At 37.3% G+C, this 17,158-nt stretch overlaps 1 protein-coding gene across 3 annotated transcripts in view; it reads right to left on the bottom strand.

The window, feature by feature from the left end:
* Nucleotides 1–17,158, bottom strand: part of TAFA5 (TAFA chemokine like family member 5) — a 335,125-nt gene that overhangs the window by 63,882 nt on the left and 254,085 nt on the right. The window contains exon 4 of one of the 3 annotated variants that reach the window (XM_032195851.1): nt 15,062–15,175. The exons of the other annotated variants lie outside the window; for them this stretch is intronic. Within the exon in view, the coding sequence (XP_032051742.1) occupies nt 15,149–15,175 (27 nt within the window). The 3' untranslated portion in view covers nt 15,062–15,148. Of the gene's footprint in view, nt 1–15,061; nt 15,176–17,158 lie in introns of those variants that run through there. 3 annotated transcript variants of the gene reach the window in all.

Here is a 17,158-nt window from a genome sequence, read left to right as displayed (position 1 = left end):
AAGACGAAATCTGCAGTTGGCAGATGATACTGCAAGTGAGAAAACAGCAAAGTAGTCTAAGATTTCAATACAACTTTGTATTCTTTCCTTCTTTTTCTCTTTATTAGCCTTTATTAAATGGAATACCATTTTTTTAAGGGAATTATTCCAGAAATCATTGTACTCTATTGCAGTATCAGAGAATTAAGCAATATATATTATATATGCATATTTCAGCAATAATATTAAGCCACTGTAAAATAACCCACTTGGAAAAAAAAATGTAAGCAAATCTCTACCTCAAAATATGGGTTTTCATAGAACTCAGTCTTGCTTATGTCAGTGTTGTTCATTTACTGAAAAGGCTAAAGTTCTTTTAAAGTGTTTGATTTTTCACCAACAACTTTTATTTGTACATATAGTAAGGAAAAAAAAAAAAAAAGAGAGAGAGACAGAAATTATATACAGAACATAAAGAAGTAACAGAATGAAAAGAATACCAAAGAGTACCAAACCTTACAGCAATTTGGTGAAAACTCAAGATATTTCTTACATACAGTACAGTTTGTATAGAACTGTGCAGCATGATGAAGCATTCATATTCTGTGCTGGTCAAAAGAGTATTACTGAACCAGCTCAGTAAATTCTGCTTTTTCATATCTATTAAGACTCAGAAGAAACACCAGCAGCAGCATTAAATAAGGTAAGACAAAGGGCTGTTCAGACCTCCTCCCATGAAAAATGCAAAAGCAAAGAGAAAATATTTGTCAGTAATTGCCACACTGCCATCTTATTCCCATATGATGTGCTTGGAGACTGCTTCCACACAGCTAAGAAGCCATTTGAAGTCTACATTTTAGTTCATTTCTGCTTCACTCACTGGCTGCCCTAGATAAGATGGGCACTGTGCATAAGGGTCAAGTCTTCTGAGGCTGGACCACAGTATAGGCCAGACTCAGCTGTGGAGGAGCTGACTAACTGAGCCTCTCAGGTCTACAGAAAATGCCCTCATGCTTAATGGTACATAGTTACACCAAAGTATATATTCTTGACATAATAATTGTATACCTCTGCATTTTTAAGTAGACACTGAACTATCATTAAAAAGAAAACCTCATCTTATGAGAAGGTTTATTTGCAAATATTCTCCACTCTGAATATGGGGCTATTCTTGAACTAATATACAGAGAATATATTGTAACTTTATTAATGCAGCATGCTGACAACTTAGAACCTGAATCAAGAATTCACATTTGATATTGTAGCCAAAACAGTACAGCATGTATTCAGTCTTGTTGATGCTAGCAAAAAAATCACACTGTATACATGATTTGTGAGTAGACTGTGCCTGGAGTAAGGTGTCATTAAAAAAAAAAATATTTTATAATAATTTTGTGAGCTTCATTACACCTTTTCAGTGCATCATTTTGTTGGTAAAGTTGTGACAACTTTGAACTTTAAAAACATGTGATACTTGTAAAATCAATCACATTAACTTTATTACTTAACACTCCTAACCCAGTTTCTGGTTGTGACGTTTAATAGTCCCTTCTCAAACTAATAACTTTTGAGCCTGTAGACCACTTTCAACTACATTTGATAGACATCTCAAAAATAGTAAGACCCTGAATGTTTGAAAGCTTGGTAGAGTGCAGAATAAAAAAAATGTCAATGACAAATTAATGTTAATTAATGCTCCTACTGACTGACGGTCAGCACAAACAGCCTGCTCATATGGCTAGCTGGCATCTATGGCATTTTGTATGTGGAAAGAAACATAGGATATAGTAGTGATGGGAAACAGGGGACATGAGGAACTATATGCTTTTGCAGCTCTGAGAAGGGCTGGGGGGTCTTGAACTACGGTGTGACATGAAGGAAAACTAATCACGTTTGCAGGGAATAAACTGTTATTACATTAGTCCCACTGCTCACAGTACAACCTTACAACTACAACACCATACACTGGAATTTGTAATGCAATATATATTGTGTATCAAATTATTTTTTACATCTGGTAACTGCAAATAAGTGATTTTTTTTTTTTCTTCAGATAATGTGATTTTGGTTAAGCTTTATGACACTGTCATGAAGATTTACTTGAAAAGTCATATAAACACTGATGTGCAGATATTTCACTTTTTACAACCTAGCTATAATAATCTTATAAGCTATGTTGCCAAATTTTTATGCAATGTTTGTTTTCATGGAAGGATTTTTTGTATGAATACAAACATTTATATGACAGATGTTTTGTGTATGCCTATATTTTTTCTTTGTTTTCCTTTTAAAAACTTGTGTTATTTCTATGCAAATTCCTAGTACTTCAATAATTTTGTTAAGAGCTGACAAATATGCTCGGTGCTGTATCTTCCAATAGGAATAACACTCAAATACAAACTGTCTTGTCAGCAAATTCCGCAACACGTTGGGAGATGCTCCAAAATGTTTTGTTCCATTTTAAAGTTCATCAATTTGACACATTTAAAATATACACACATTATAAAATTCTGCATTCCTAGCTTTCATTAAAATGACTATATTGCAGAGAATAGGGTTCTGTCAGTTCCTTGTATTCCCTTCAAGTTCATCGTTAAAAAGATAACATTCTTTTTTATTAGAGTTAGAGTTTGATTTTATTTGTTGAATCAAACACAAATAAATGCTTGGCCTAAAATGTACTGCCAGAGGAAGATCTGACCCAGGTTTCTTTTGATTTTTCTAAATGAAAAATAAGGTATTACTTTTAGCTGATGAAGTGGGAGTGTTTTTTTGCAATCCTAAGTATACATATGGATTTCATAATACTCAGATGACAACCCATCAGAACTGTGTGACTATTTCAGTAATGCAGGTAGGGACATTTTCATACTCCTTGGAGCAGAACAGCTGCATAGTATGCTACCAAAATACTCTTGGCTTGACTTACTGATATTATTTTAAGAATGTACTATGGTCTTATATTTTTTATCAGTTTTTAAGAAAGGTCAAGAGGTAACTGATGAAGATGACAGAAACACAGCCATTTGATAGAGAATATACATTTTAATTAACTAGGATTATTATGTATATATATACAAATTAATTCATTGTGTAATTCAAATGGTTTCAGTAGTAAATTACATGAAGAATGAGAAGAAAGAGAAGACAGCACTTTGCAAAGGAAAAACATATGAGAGGAAGTATGTTTAATATAACAGCCTACTGAAAAACAGAATGACTCCCATAACTTGAAATTGCAAGTACATCCTTAATCTTCCTGCCCAAACAACAAATGAAATGGAGATGAAAGAAAGGCTGTCCTCCTGCAGGTCAATATTTTTCCTGGAATTAGAGGAATCACCAGGGGATGATTTGACTTCAAAATAAAAATGTAAAATGTGACTTTTAAAATACAGCTATGAATGAAACTTAAATGGTTGGAATTTGCCTCCCTCAAATGCATTTTGCATCTAACCTCTATCTACAATGTGTACTACAGTGCTATATAAAGGTAAACCTGATACTCTGGATTGAGTCATAGAATCACAGAATATCCTTAGTTGGAAGGGACTCACAAGGATCATCGAGTCCAACGCAGGACCACCCAAAATTCAGTCCATGTGTCTCAAAGCATTGTCCAAAGGATTCTTTACTTCTGTCAGGCTTGGTGCCTCAGAAGCCTGGTCCAGTGCCTGACCACCTTCTCAGTGAAGAACCTTTTCCTAATACCCAATTTGATTGCCTGCAGTAGCCTGGGTTCAAATTCACTGATAACTCCTATTTCTGTGCCTTCCACAAACAGTAAGTTACTATGGACAGATTTCAGGAGTCTGAGTAAAAAACTCCGCGAAGAACACTTGACAAGCAACACAGAAGGATAGGTTAGGTCATAAGTATCTAAACTTGACAAAACCAATCTTTTAATTTGTGTGTCATTTAGGATTTCTTTTTGTCAGGTATCTCTGAAGTTAGTCTGAATTTTATATGTTAATGAAATTTAAATTTTCATTGGTGGTACAGAATTAGAAGTATATATTTCGAGGAGATGGACACCTGTCTTTCAAAACTAAGGCTCCTACGCTATCCTGTAGATTTAGGCAGACAAGAGTATGAAGCCAGTCTAAATCATCAGGAGAAGTCAAGAAAGACATGGCTGTACTTCAGCTGAGAATGATGAAAAGAGAAACATGCAGCTTCTTCATATTAGTTTCATGTAGCATGTAGGATGCATCTATACCTATTTAGCACAAAGGATATTGAATCACCAGAAAATTCAGGGAAATGTCATGATCACCTATCACGTATTCTGAATGAGACTATTTGTCACTCCACTACCAAAACCTAAGCCACTCTGCAGCAAATCACAAAGTCCCATAGAGAACAGAAAGAATAGAAACTGCACATGACATGTAGCTGACATTAATCAAGGAAAGAACTGCAATACAGAACTATTTCCCTGAAACATATATGCATTTTAAAACTTACATTTTTTTAAAAAACAGCCTGAACATAGCCATTGGAGACAAAAAATTCAATGTGCTGGTGGAGATCTATATAGGCACCTAATTCTCTGTTTGGATGGTTAAGGTGGGCATATTCGCTCATGTCCTTGGCTCAGATACTTACATTGGTTATGAATTCATTTCAAAATTCAAAATTCTCAGAAAGAAATCTGACTACATAATTTGTGTCCTGGTCCAAGCTCCAGATGTGTCAAGTCTCATGGTCAAAGTGAGAAACTCTCCTAATTGCATTGTAACTGTTTCTTTCCCATGCTAAAGCTGTATCTAGACTGTAGATACACACTAGCTGTATCTGGAGCTAACATCTAGAGGATGTTAAAGACAAAGCTCAAGACAAAGGACCCTTCACCCAAAGCAGCCCTGAACAGTTCTCATCTATTGTAACACTTTCTCTGTTGATCTGAGGTAGTACCACCCCTTAAGACATCACTGAGGCCACTAAATGCACCTTCAGTAGTAGTACTCACTTCACATGGAAGACAAAAAAATTAACTCATGAGTACATGCCATCCTTCATTAAAATATACCAGACATAATAAACACCACTGCTCAGCCTCATCCTATCTTGCCTAAGTGTCATTCAAATTGGTGATAGAACTCCTTTAAAGGCTATCTACAAGGAAAAGGATTCAGTATGCTTCCTTTGCTGTTATAAGAACTAAGTATCAGTCTTTCCATAACCATGAAAACTAGTTTATTTATTTATTTTTATTTTTTTAAATTGTTATATTTCCATGCCACAAAGTGTATAAATCTTCTGTGGTTTGAACAATTATAAACAATGTTCTGTAAGAGAAAAAAACACACACTAAGAAGTTCTCAGGACTTCATGAAGAAATAATTTTTAAAAAGTAGAAAAAAAAAAAAAAAAAGGAAAGGAAAAACAATAACAAAAAAAGCCATCAGGGACACTAGCCCATGTGAAGATTTACTGATTCTCACTTTATTTCAAATAATCAGTTGCTCATTTTATTATTATTAATGATTTCATGGGAATAGGAAAAGAGTTCATTCTACCTTAGGGGAACATCTTCCACATCAGTGTACTCTGTTTCCTGTAATTTGTTGGAGACATCCTCAACTTTCTATTCAAAGATTTCACTGTGCATATTTATTACTCTTCCAAGTCTGAACTTACTATGATTGTAGACTTATTCTACAATCTGAAGGCCTAAACCTGGCTACGAGATGGCAGAGACTAATGTAATACTGAAATAAATCCCATCACCTATCCCTATGCATTCAGTCCCAGAAAAGAAACTGAAATATTACTCCACAGAACAATTTAATGACAAATTTCTGTAACCACTGTGCTGTCTGGCTGAGCAGACAACTAATCTCCATGAGAAAAAAATTAAGTCTCTCTGATGACTCATCTGAGAATAATCACAACTTTTCCCCTCATATGGTTTATGTGTTATCCCACCATGGCTTTTTTAAAGATGCTAAAAAAAAAATAAATAGAATGTTTGAGCTGGTAAAGACTATTCAGTTAATGTATGTCATAAAATACCAATACAATACTGATCCCCACAGTACATTTGCTAGGTCTCTGTATAAGCTAGCCTTGAACTGAGCAACTGCTGGAGTTTTCACTTCTGAGAAACAATTCCACAGCTTAGTACGCAGAACTGCTGTTTTTTACCCCTCCTAAATGTTTCTCTATCCATACTTTTGTCTCTCCAGGCTATTTTATGTTTCTTCTTCTTCTATGCTGAATTAGTCATGGATTGTTATTGGCTTCATCCCTGGCTGCCCCAATAGCCACCATTTTGGTCATTTGAAGAAATGCTTTATGTAATTCTACACAGACAAGTCTACCTGTGTTTGGTTGTTCTTGTTTGATTTTCCCATGTGTACTGTGATGTATTTCACCTACACATTCACAGCAGCTATCAACAGTTACATTTTAGCTTCATCAGGGATTTTAATGCTATCTTTCAATCCTTACAGTTACTCTTCTTTAAATACAATTTAAGTCTTAGATTCTAGTAGCCAAACTTCCACTGAAGGTATCTAAATTAAAAACAACAACAACACTGGAGGAGGGGACACACACACAACAGGGCACTACAATCTGAGCAGATCTTCCTGAGATACTCAGAAGTGCCTTTGTTTATGAAGCAAAGACACTAAGCTCAAGCAGTATCTGAGAGCAGTGTATCAGCATATAAATTATGCCTGAGTCCCCAGGGGACTCCTAACCTGCTACCAACATTCAAACTATGCCTAAGGCACCTGGACAGCTCCAGATTCAGCAGAAAAACATAACCAAGGAAAATAAGATCTTCCCTCAGGGTTTACACATATTCTAATAAGAAACAGCATCAGTACGATCAGTACTTGATGCTTCTTTCTCCACCAGAGAAGTCCCCTACTTACTAGGCCAAAAAGTTCCTTTTTACTTATTTTCTCTGTCTGGACTCATCGGTCTCGAAAAAAAGACTGCAAACAGGCTTCATCTGAGTTATGCTCCTGTCTGGCAGGTATGGGGGATTTACAGAAATGTGTGAATCTCCTCTAGATACGCCATGGAGATATTCTCTGAAACGTCCTTATCATGCTTCTTTGGTCTCTGGTGAAAAGATAAAGATCTCAAACAGTAAAGGAAATACCATACTGGGTCCATATGCTTCCCTCCCTAAGTGCATTACCTCTTTAAATTTGCCCCGTATCAAGAATTGTGGTTTTAATTATTATTTGAATTTTACCTCCAAAAGTTACAATTCACTTCAGCCCTGTGGATCTCAGCCAATTTCTTTTTAGCTAGTCACAGAGACTAAATAATTTTCACAGACAACAGTGTTTCTCCCCCTCAACCCTTTCCTCTATTTTTATGTCTCACTGTTCCTTTGCAAGCTGTTTGATGCTATATTATCACATGTCCAGCTAGGTCTCAGGAATGTTCCTAGAAGAATGTCCCTAGAGTAACATGTTGCTCCCTTTCCAGCTACCAAAATTATTTCTTTAAGGGAATATCTCTTAGTCTTATGTGAAATCTGTATTTATTTGCTGTACCTGAAGATGTCCAATGTCTATCAGTAGAAATAAATATTTCTTCAGAAATCACCCTGTCATTACATTATACACAGCTGGACAGCATTCCAATTTTGTATTGTGATATGTACACTTCTATATACTTTGATAAAAAAGGGGACCATTATTAGAGAGTAGACAGGCTAATGCTAAAATCCTTACTGTAGAACAGTACAGCATTCTCTGCAGTACAGGACACAGCCTTTCAAGTATTTTTTTCCATCAAACAAGGTATGCCAGTGTATTTCATATGAGGGATGTATTTCAAGTGCTTTGTTTGCACCTCAAAGGCAACTGCAGAATTCTTTGTTAAGTGCAAATGGAGAAGAATAACAACATTAGCTGAAGAAACTATCTGGATATCCTGCAGTTGCTGGTGTTATTCAAGATTATTCCAGAGCTGATACGGCTGAAAACTAACCTAGCAAAAACTAATTCCTTTTTGGGCATACCAGACATTTCCACAAGCACTTACTGCTTGCCCTAAAGAAAGGTCAGGCATACTCAGCCAAAGTGGGTTGGGAGGATATTACTGGGGCAGACTGGATTTAGATTGATTTAGGCTATCATGAAGCAGCATTGTCAGTTGAAAGACAAAGGTCCTATTACCCTATATATTGCTGTTTGATTTTACTGACACACCCTCACTGCCTGGCTTGATTTGGATCAAGCAACAGCCAGTCTTGCTCACTTCCAACCTCTGGTCTCAGCCATGTAATGAGAATCTAATGAAAGCATGAATAACCTAAACCTTGGGCTATTGCTAGCTGAACTGTCTTCCTGTATACCCTAGCCTGCTCATATGCATGAGAACAGAAGGAATAGATGAGAACAAAGTCTTACAGGTATGAGTTAACTAGATTGAAAAACAGACAAGGCTATCCTTTAGGTCTGCCCCCAAGGAAAAGAAACTTGTGTGTATACGTAATGCTACTAAGTACTGGAGCTCTATTTGAGATGCTTAATGAAAATAGAGCAGGGGAGTATAGAAAAACAGAAATGTCTGTTATGTGCCTGCCTTCCACAGATTTTCAATAACACTTAAGGGCTTAACATCTTTTATGCTTTTCAAACCATTCTTAATAAAATAAAATTAGACCTTTCACAAATCTCTCACCTCCTGGGCCACCTCGACCTAGATCAATACACTCCTGTTAACTGTTATTATGTGCTGTTCACAGGTCCTCCATCAGTTTCTTGTTGAAATGGCAGTTTTCAATGTGACAGGACTTTCTGAATTAATTTTCAAGTATGATTTTAGGAAATAATGTGTCAAATTATTGAAAATCCTGTGCTATCACATATATTTAATTTTCTTTATTGACTGCTTATTTTGTTAAGTCCAAAAATTCTAGCTTGTTTGGTGTGATTTAACATAATTTTTTGGGGGGTATTCTTAAAAAAGAAATGTTCCAAAATGGATATGCATTTTCAACAGCTTCATCTTCTAACACTTGCACTATGAACATTCTCACTATGCAAAATGGGTGTGTAATATTTTTAGTATCATTTTAAATTCTTCATGTTGATGTGACATACCAGTTTCCAAGCTTCATAGTATTCCATTACATTCCCATAAAAAAAAAAACAAAAAAAAACAAAACATGACTTAAAACTGAACACTCAAGTTCTGTGTTGAGTGTTTTTCAGCTTTCTTCTCAATTTGCATCTTTTATGCTTTTGAAACTATTCTTAATAAAATATAATTAGACCTGTCAAAAATCTCTCACCTCCTGGGCCACCTCGACCTAGATCAATACACTCCTGTTAACTGTTATTATGTGCTGTTCACAGGTCCTCTGTCTTCCACCATAATGGGTCCTTCCACCTTCCTCCATTTCTTCCACATGTACAATGTACCATGTAGACCCTTTCACTCCAGCTACATGGCATATAACATCTATTGAATCACATCTTAGTGTATTGTGCTACTTAAAGTGAATCAAGAAATTGTAACATTCAGGATCGTTTCCTCAGATAGTCTCTCTTTGCAATCACTTATTAAATGAAAATTGTTTTTATTATATTCATACAAGAAATCAGAATTTTCAGACAAATGTCAGTCTATCATGAAGACTAAAACATTGTAGGACTGCACAACACTGTGTGAAATTGTCTTGTTTAGCAGATGAGGAATGAGATGTAGCTGCTTGATGCAGAAAGGTAGTAACCTAGCTTGTCCTGAATGGCCTACAGTTGCCACCCCAAAATGGCAATGGTCTTCTATGATGTCATTTATGCCCACCCCAAGCAAGATGCCTTTAATATCCTTAGGTGCAAGAATAGATAGAATATGAGTGACGGGCACAAAGCTGCACCAGGACAGACTGGTGCATCAGACTGGACATTAAGGAAAATTTATTTACTGTAACTATGGTCAAACACTGGAACAGGCTTCTAAGTGAGGTGGTTGATACCCCATGCCTGTCAGTGTTCAAGAGGCTAATGCCCTCATTAATATGCTTTAACTTTTGGTTAGCCTTGAAGTGGTCAGGTAGTTGGACTAGATGATCTTTAAAGGATTCTTCCAACTGAACTATTCCATTCTATTCTAATAAAATCTAGTATCAGCATCTTCACATCCATTGATGAGCCTATATTCTCCCATGCAGACTTGAATCATCCATTATAGTTCTCAATTTTCTATGCCATGGGCCTTCCATTTTAAAAACTCAGGTTCTGTCTTTGGTTTTGAGGTCACTGAGAATCTTATCCCCATATAATTTTATTTATATATATATATATTTATATATCCCCACATATTTTTACTGATGCATTACAAGATTAAGGGATTTGAAAATAATTTCAAATTAAAGTTTTTGTTTGTTTGTTTTGTTGTTGTTTTTGTTTAATCAGGACCCAAGTAGCAATTCAGGCATTCTTTGAAACGCAGCTTTTAAAGCTTTGCATATACTTTAACACTTTAGATGTCCATGATGTAGTGGATGAGTGGATGAGTTTAGCCTATGACACAGTGGTCACAGTGTAGGACTTGTTTGTTTGGTTTTTACTTACTCAAACCTTTGTGGTTCAGACCTCAAAAGGCCCAGTGTAGCCCATTTTAAAGAGAAATAACTAGTTTTAAATATCGAATAACCCATATCACACATATAAAAAATATAATTCATCAGCATTAATCAGTAAGTAGCTTTAGCTTTAAATCTGTCCCTACAGGAACATAGAAGGACAGGACTGAGGGCTACAAGAAGCTACCTCCCAGTATGAATATGTGTTAAAAATTCTAGGAGAAAAGATATCTCTACAAATCTTGTTTATCTGAAAATTGACTTTACTTATTTGCAAAGTAATTGCAATATTTTTAAAGTAGCCCAAGTAGAAATAGGTATTCAAAATTTCTGTAACTCTGTATATATGTGGGACTATTATAATTCCCTATTAAAACATGAAAATATGTGTTCTGAAAAAAATAACTAAACCTGCGTTTCCTTATCTCCTTGTATGGAATTATTTAAGATATTGAGAAATTACAATTTTCAACTCAGACATTTCACTCCAAGTTATTCCTAGAGTAAATTGTGGTCTCTCTTCAGGTTCGAATCATCGAACATTTGTATAGCCAGGATTCAGACTTCAGGACAGAGGAAGGAACCTAATCTCTCCAAGGAGGTAGTTCTTCAAGTTTCTGTCAGCTCTTTTCATCAGGAAGTCTACAAAAATTGTCAAACCTTTGCTAGCATTTTGGTTTTACGACTTGAAGATCTGCAGTTTCACAGAATCACAGAATCGGAGAATTTCTAGGTTGGAAGAGACCTCAAGATCATCGAGTCCAACCTCTGACCTAACGCTAACAGTCCCCACTAAACCATATCCCTAAGCTCTACATCTAAACGTTTTTTAAAGACCTCCAGGGATGGTGACTCCACCACTTCCCTGGGCAGCCTGTTCCAATGCCTCACAACCCTTTCAGTAAAGAAGTTCTTCCTAACATCTAACCTAAAACTCCCCTGGCTCAACTTAAGCCCATTCCCCCTCGTCCTGTCACCAGGCACGTGGGAGAACAAACCAACCCCCACCTCGCTACAGCCTCCCTTGAGGTACCCATAGAGAGCGATAAGGTCGCCCCTGAGCCTCCTCTTCTCCAGGCTGAACAAGCCCAGCTCCCTCAGCCGCTCCTCGTAGGACTTGTTCTCCAGGCCCCTCACCAGCTTCGTCGCCCTTCTCTGGACTCTTTCGAGCACCTCTATGTCCTTCTTGTAGCGAGGGTCCCAAAACTGAACACAGTACTTGAGGTGCGGCCTCACCAGAGCTGAGTACAGAGGGACGATCACCTCCCTAGTCCTGCTGGTCACACTGTTCCTGATACAAGCCAGGATGCCGTTGGCCTTCCTGGCCACCTGAGCACACTGCTGGCTCATATTCAGCCGACTATCCACCATCACTCCCAGGTCCATCTCTGCCTGGCAGCTCTCCAACCACTCCTCTCCCAGCCTATAGCTCTGCTTGGGGTTATTGCGCCCCAGGTGCAGGACCCGGCACTTGGCCTTGTTAAACTTCATGCAGTTGACCTCAGCCCATCGGTGCAGCCTATCCAGATCCTTCTGCAGAGCTTTCCTACCCTCAAGCAGATTTACACATGCGCATAGCTTGGTGTCATCTGCAAACTTACTGAGGGTGCACTCAATGCCCTCGTCCAGATCATCGATGAAGATATTAAAGAGGACCGGCCCCAGCACCGAGCCCTGGGGGACGCCACTAGTGACTGGCCTCCAACTGGACTTGGCTCCATTCACCACGACTCTTTGGGCCCGGCTATCCAGCCAGTTTCTAACCCAACGAAGCGTGCGCCAGTCCAAGCCTAGGGCAGCCAGTTTCTTGAGGAGAATGCTGTGGGAGACGGTGTCAAAAGCCTTGCTGAAGTCAAGGTAGACCACATCCACAGCCTTTCCCTCATCCACCCAGCGCACAGAGAAGTGTATTTTGACAAGGGTGATGGGGATGGAATGGTGTGTGTGTGTCACTGTACTGATAGCAGAATAGGACTGCATGTTTTTGAACAGACTAATAATTGAAGCCATACTAATATGCAAGAGAACTTGTGTATTGGGAAGCAATAGCATGATCTAACTGTAATTAGGTTCCTTAGCTTCATGAGAACATTATTTTTATTTAGATTCATCAATGCACAATGGACTTAAGACATGCACTCATGAAGATCTTCCTTCCACTTTATTTGTAAGTTTGCCCTTAGCTGTTTACTCTTGTCTAATACAAGATCTATAAACATGACTTAAACTCTCTCAGATTTAATTCAGACAACTCACATGCTAACTTGCTTAAAATTTAACAGAAAGGAATCTAGTTCCAGCAGTGAAATTATGACCTATTTATAAACAATGATATCTTTTGTGTGAATGTTAGTACAACCAGGAAAAATACTAAATCAATCAAAAAATATTAAAAGGCTCAGTGAAAGCACTGGACTGTGATTAGGGCTGATCTTGTAGATATGTAGTTACATCAGAATGAGAAGTAAATTATGAGTTACTTAATTCTGGTAGTTCATATTTACAGTTACACATCTAAATATCACTTTTTTTTTTAAATCTTAACAATATCTGCAGAGAAGGTGTTCATATTCTAAACTTTCTCAACATGGTATGTGGTTTTACAAGGTAAAACATATAAAAGGTAGCTCAGTCTAGCTGCTAATTATGTGGTAGTGGTCTCTGTACTGGGTCTGGCTGGGATGTTAACTTTCCCTGCAGCAGCCCATACAGTGCTGTACTCTGCACTTGTAGCTGGAACAGCAGTGTTATCACACCAGTGTTGTGTCTACTGCTGAGCAGCACTGGCACAGCATCGGGCCTCTCTCTAACCCTCCTAGGGCAGCTGACCTAAACCAACCAAAGGGATATTCCATACCATATGATGTCACACTCAGCAATAAAAGGTGGAAACAGGAAGAAGAGGGGAGGGTTGGGCTCTCGTTGTGAAAACATCAATCCTCCTCCCAAACACCGGCTACGTGTGTTGACGCCCTGCTTCAAGGACGTGGTCAATCATTGCTCGTTTGTGGGAAGTAGAGAGTAATTTCTTTCCTCTGCACTTCCACATAGCCTTCATTTATTTTATTTGTTTGTTTTCCTCCCTTCTTTTTATTTTCCCTTTCCCCCTCCCTTTTCCCCTTTCCCTTTTTATTTCCCTTTAGTTAAATTGTTTAGTTAATAATAATATTTATTTAATTATTATTATTATTTCCCTTTAATTAAATTATCCTTATCTCAACCCGTGAGTTGTTCTTTGCTTTACTTCTCCTCATCATCATCTAAAAAGAGGGGGAGTGAGAGAGCAGTTGTGGGGTTTAGCTGCCTAGCACGGTAAAACCACCACGGCTTTATTCAAATAGCAATTTCAGAAACACTTTGCCAAGACATGAATTAGTTCTAGAGGCCTTTGTGATGCATAATGCATGATGAAGAAATGGTCTCAGAGCTCATGAAACTCTGAATGGCTGACAGCAGGTGCTACAAATAGAGAGAGTTCTTAGTGACATTAAGGATAGTGACTTTTCTTAATCCACAATTCTAGAAATCCAGAAAGAAATTTATAGTGAAAATGACTGAGGATGATCTGCAAGAGGATCAGCCTGAAGAAACAATATATTTCGCCACATACGTATATTTCACCACACAGGGCTCTTTCTGCTGCTCTTAAGATCTCTCACAAGGCCGGGTAGGCATGCAATCACAAAGAGGGCCACACAGAAAAAGAGAAGACAAAGACATTGCGACTCACTATGGTGTATGTATATGGGCTTCAAAACTAGGATGTATGCACTCCTGGTCTCGTAGCTTAAATATAGTCCAAGATCCCCAGCAGTCTTGGCCATGAATAATAGAAAATTCAGGATCATCGCTTCCTCCTACTTGTTTCTGAATACTATTCTTTGGACTGAGATGAAGGGATACAACTGCCTCCTGAAAAATGTCCTCTGTAATTTTGGCCTCTGTGTAGTGTTCCTTTTACAGTTAGGAGAGAGGGAACTTGGTAGATGACCTGCTGACAAGTAGGTCTAATGCATCTGTTTTGTAAGTTGATCACTTCTGATGAAGGGGAAGAAGGAAACTTAATTTGGTATGGCATGCAGGCTTGAATCATTCCACTGCTCTAATCTTGTGCTGTCTGAAAGCTTATTTTGGTGGGTATTGTGTGCTGGAATGACACACAACTAGAACTGGTGAGATGTCAAAAAACTTCCCAAAACAGCTTAACCAAATACAATCAGCTAACCTGCAGAACTATGAAATGCACATTTATACACACTCAGAGCTGAAATGTAGGTGAAACTAAGTACAGGAATTATGTGGGGTTATGTGAATATCGAACAACAACATGAGTATCACCAATAAGGACATTTATAAATGACAGTATTTGTATTTTTCAGTTACTCTGAATTTCTAAACCTCTTAAAATGTTAACTCAGGTCTCCCAGATTCACTAAGGTAAGATGCTAGGGATCTTTAATCTTATTGTTACTGCTGGGGAAACTGAGGCAGAGAGGTTCAGTGACTTACCCAAGGCCACAGAGGGAGTCACTGTCAGAGCCGGGATTAGAGCTCAGGAGTTTCTGACTCCCAGTCCCAAGCTCAGACCACTAGACCATGGCCTCAGGACATTTCCATCTGGTCTTCAGTCTAAAAAAAAGTAAATTCTCAAGTATGTTACAAGTATGTAACATATTATATATATTTTTTTCACTTGAATGTAATGGTATGAATGAGAACACATTGCTTGTAAATCAATGATGAAAAGCAAACCAGTACATTTTAACCAATCTACCTTTATCATACCTATGTGTATGATACAGATCTGCAGAAAAATCTTTATTCAAGTTGCAGCCAATAAAAGCAGCTATTGTATTTCTCAGGGTAAAGAACAAATTGCCTTTCCAACCCAGCCAGCATGTCATTTATATTAATGGCAAGGAATGCTAAGTTGCTCTGTGTGCAAGTAAACTCTATTAAGAAAGTCACGTCCCTTGGTGAAGCTAGATCCTTAGTAAATTTTACTAGCTAAGCACTGAGCTCCATGTCAGAGTAATTACACCTTTTATCCACTGTGAGCTCTCTCTTAGCTTCTTCACTCTTTAATTTCCCACTTCAGCTAATTTAGCAGTAAAATCACAAAGGTTTTAAAAGGTTAGCCACTGAGGAACTGGCACATGAGTGTTCTGTTAAGCTCCATGCATTGAAATCACATCATGTAGAAGAAGGAATTAATTAAGTAACAATTAAGTAGTGATGGATCATTGACAACATATATACACTTTGGTGCTAAAATTAATCTCCCCTGTAAAGCCAATATATTGTGTATCTTCTCGTTTATGTGCTGGCTTTTTTTTTTTTTTTTTTTTTCCTCTTGAAATATAAAATGGATAAGCTTCTCAGCAATCTGAAAAAAAAAATCACATCTTTTCTGGCACTATTGAATCTACATACTATCTTAACATATATAACTTCATATTTTTTAAAAAAAGAATTTAAAGTGTAATGAGAGTAGCAAAATTTGTAGGGCAGGTGATTTTAAAGACTGTAAGGACATCTGTTATATGAAAGTACTTAGTATGTTGAAAGTGCTAACAATTGTGTAGTATTCTCTTGCTGTCTTCTCTTACAAGTTGCCATATTGTTTCCTTGTATGGACAGTCAGCTGCTTAATACATAGATTGGCAGTTAGCCCAGTCAATCCTTGATTCTAAAAGCCTCTTAGCAGATGAAAAATCCTTGGTTCATTCACACCTTGTAGAAAGGATGACAGGGCAGAAGTGACATCCAGATCCATTTAGAGTATACTTTTGAGCCTGATTCTCCTTTGCCTTGCACCTTATGTAGCCATTTATAGCTGTGCAAAGTGAGCACAAAAAGGATTTAAAACACTCTTACCCATGTGAGGGGAGAATTCTGATTTGGTTGCATTATTTCCAGAGGTGATTACAAAAAGTGCCACATAGTGAAAAAATCTGGCTCTGCATAAAGGTAGTCTAAAGAATTTTGACACAAAGCATAAAGTAGCAGTTTACAGAAATTTGTGCTTTGAAGCAAAAGGTATTTTCATATGCTATTTGTTTGTTATTTTTATAGGGAAAATATTAAATGTTAAACTCATCTACAGAGAATGAATGCTGTTTCATACTTGTTTTTGCAGAATCATATTAAACTAGAAGTCCTATAATATATTCTCACATAAGAAGGAATTCATGCCTTGGGTAGAATCCCCCCTAGTTCTACCTTTTCACGTGTTACTTCTAAACCCAATTCTTCAAAAGTTACACATAACCATTTGGAATCTAAGCAAAATTTGGTATTAACACAACAGCTAGTCTCAGTCCATCAGAGTTCAATACTGTTCTGGCCACAGTACAGGTAGTAAATAATTGTCTTCAACATTTACCAGTGATTTCTCTGCTAAATGATCTATCACCACTATAACAATCCAAGACCTAGTGTCAAGCATCTTCACAATACCAACTAATAGAAGCAGGAAAGGCCTGCAAATACTAGATTAACAAATGTGAGTTAACAAAACTGGTAGTTAGCAAATTAAGTACCTGATGTGGCTATCACTGCAGATATAGTTAAGAATTATTTCCACTTAATAATATATTTAATGTATATTCA

Source organism: Aythya fuligula, chromosome 1, assembly GCF_009819795.1.
Source record: "Aythya fuligula isolate bAytFul2 chromosome 1, bAytFul2.pri, whole genome shotgun sequence".
Classification (NCBI taxonomy): Eukaryota; Metazoa; Chordata; class Aves; order Anseriformes; family Anatidae; genus Aythya; species Aythya fuligula.
The sequence above is the reverse complement of the archived record's forward strand: the minus strand, read 5'-3'. Positions and strand labels throughout refer to the sequence as shown.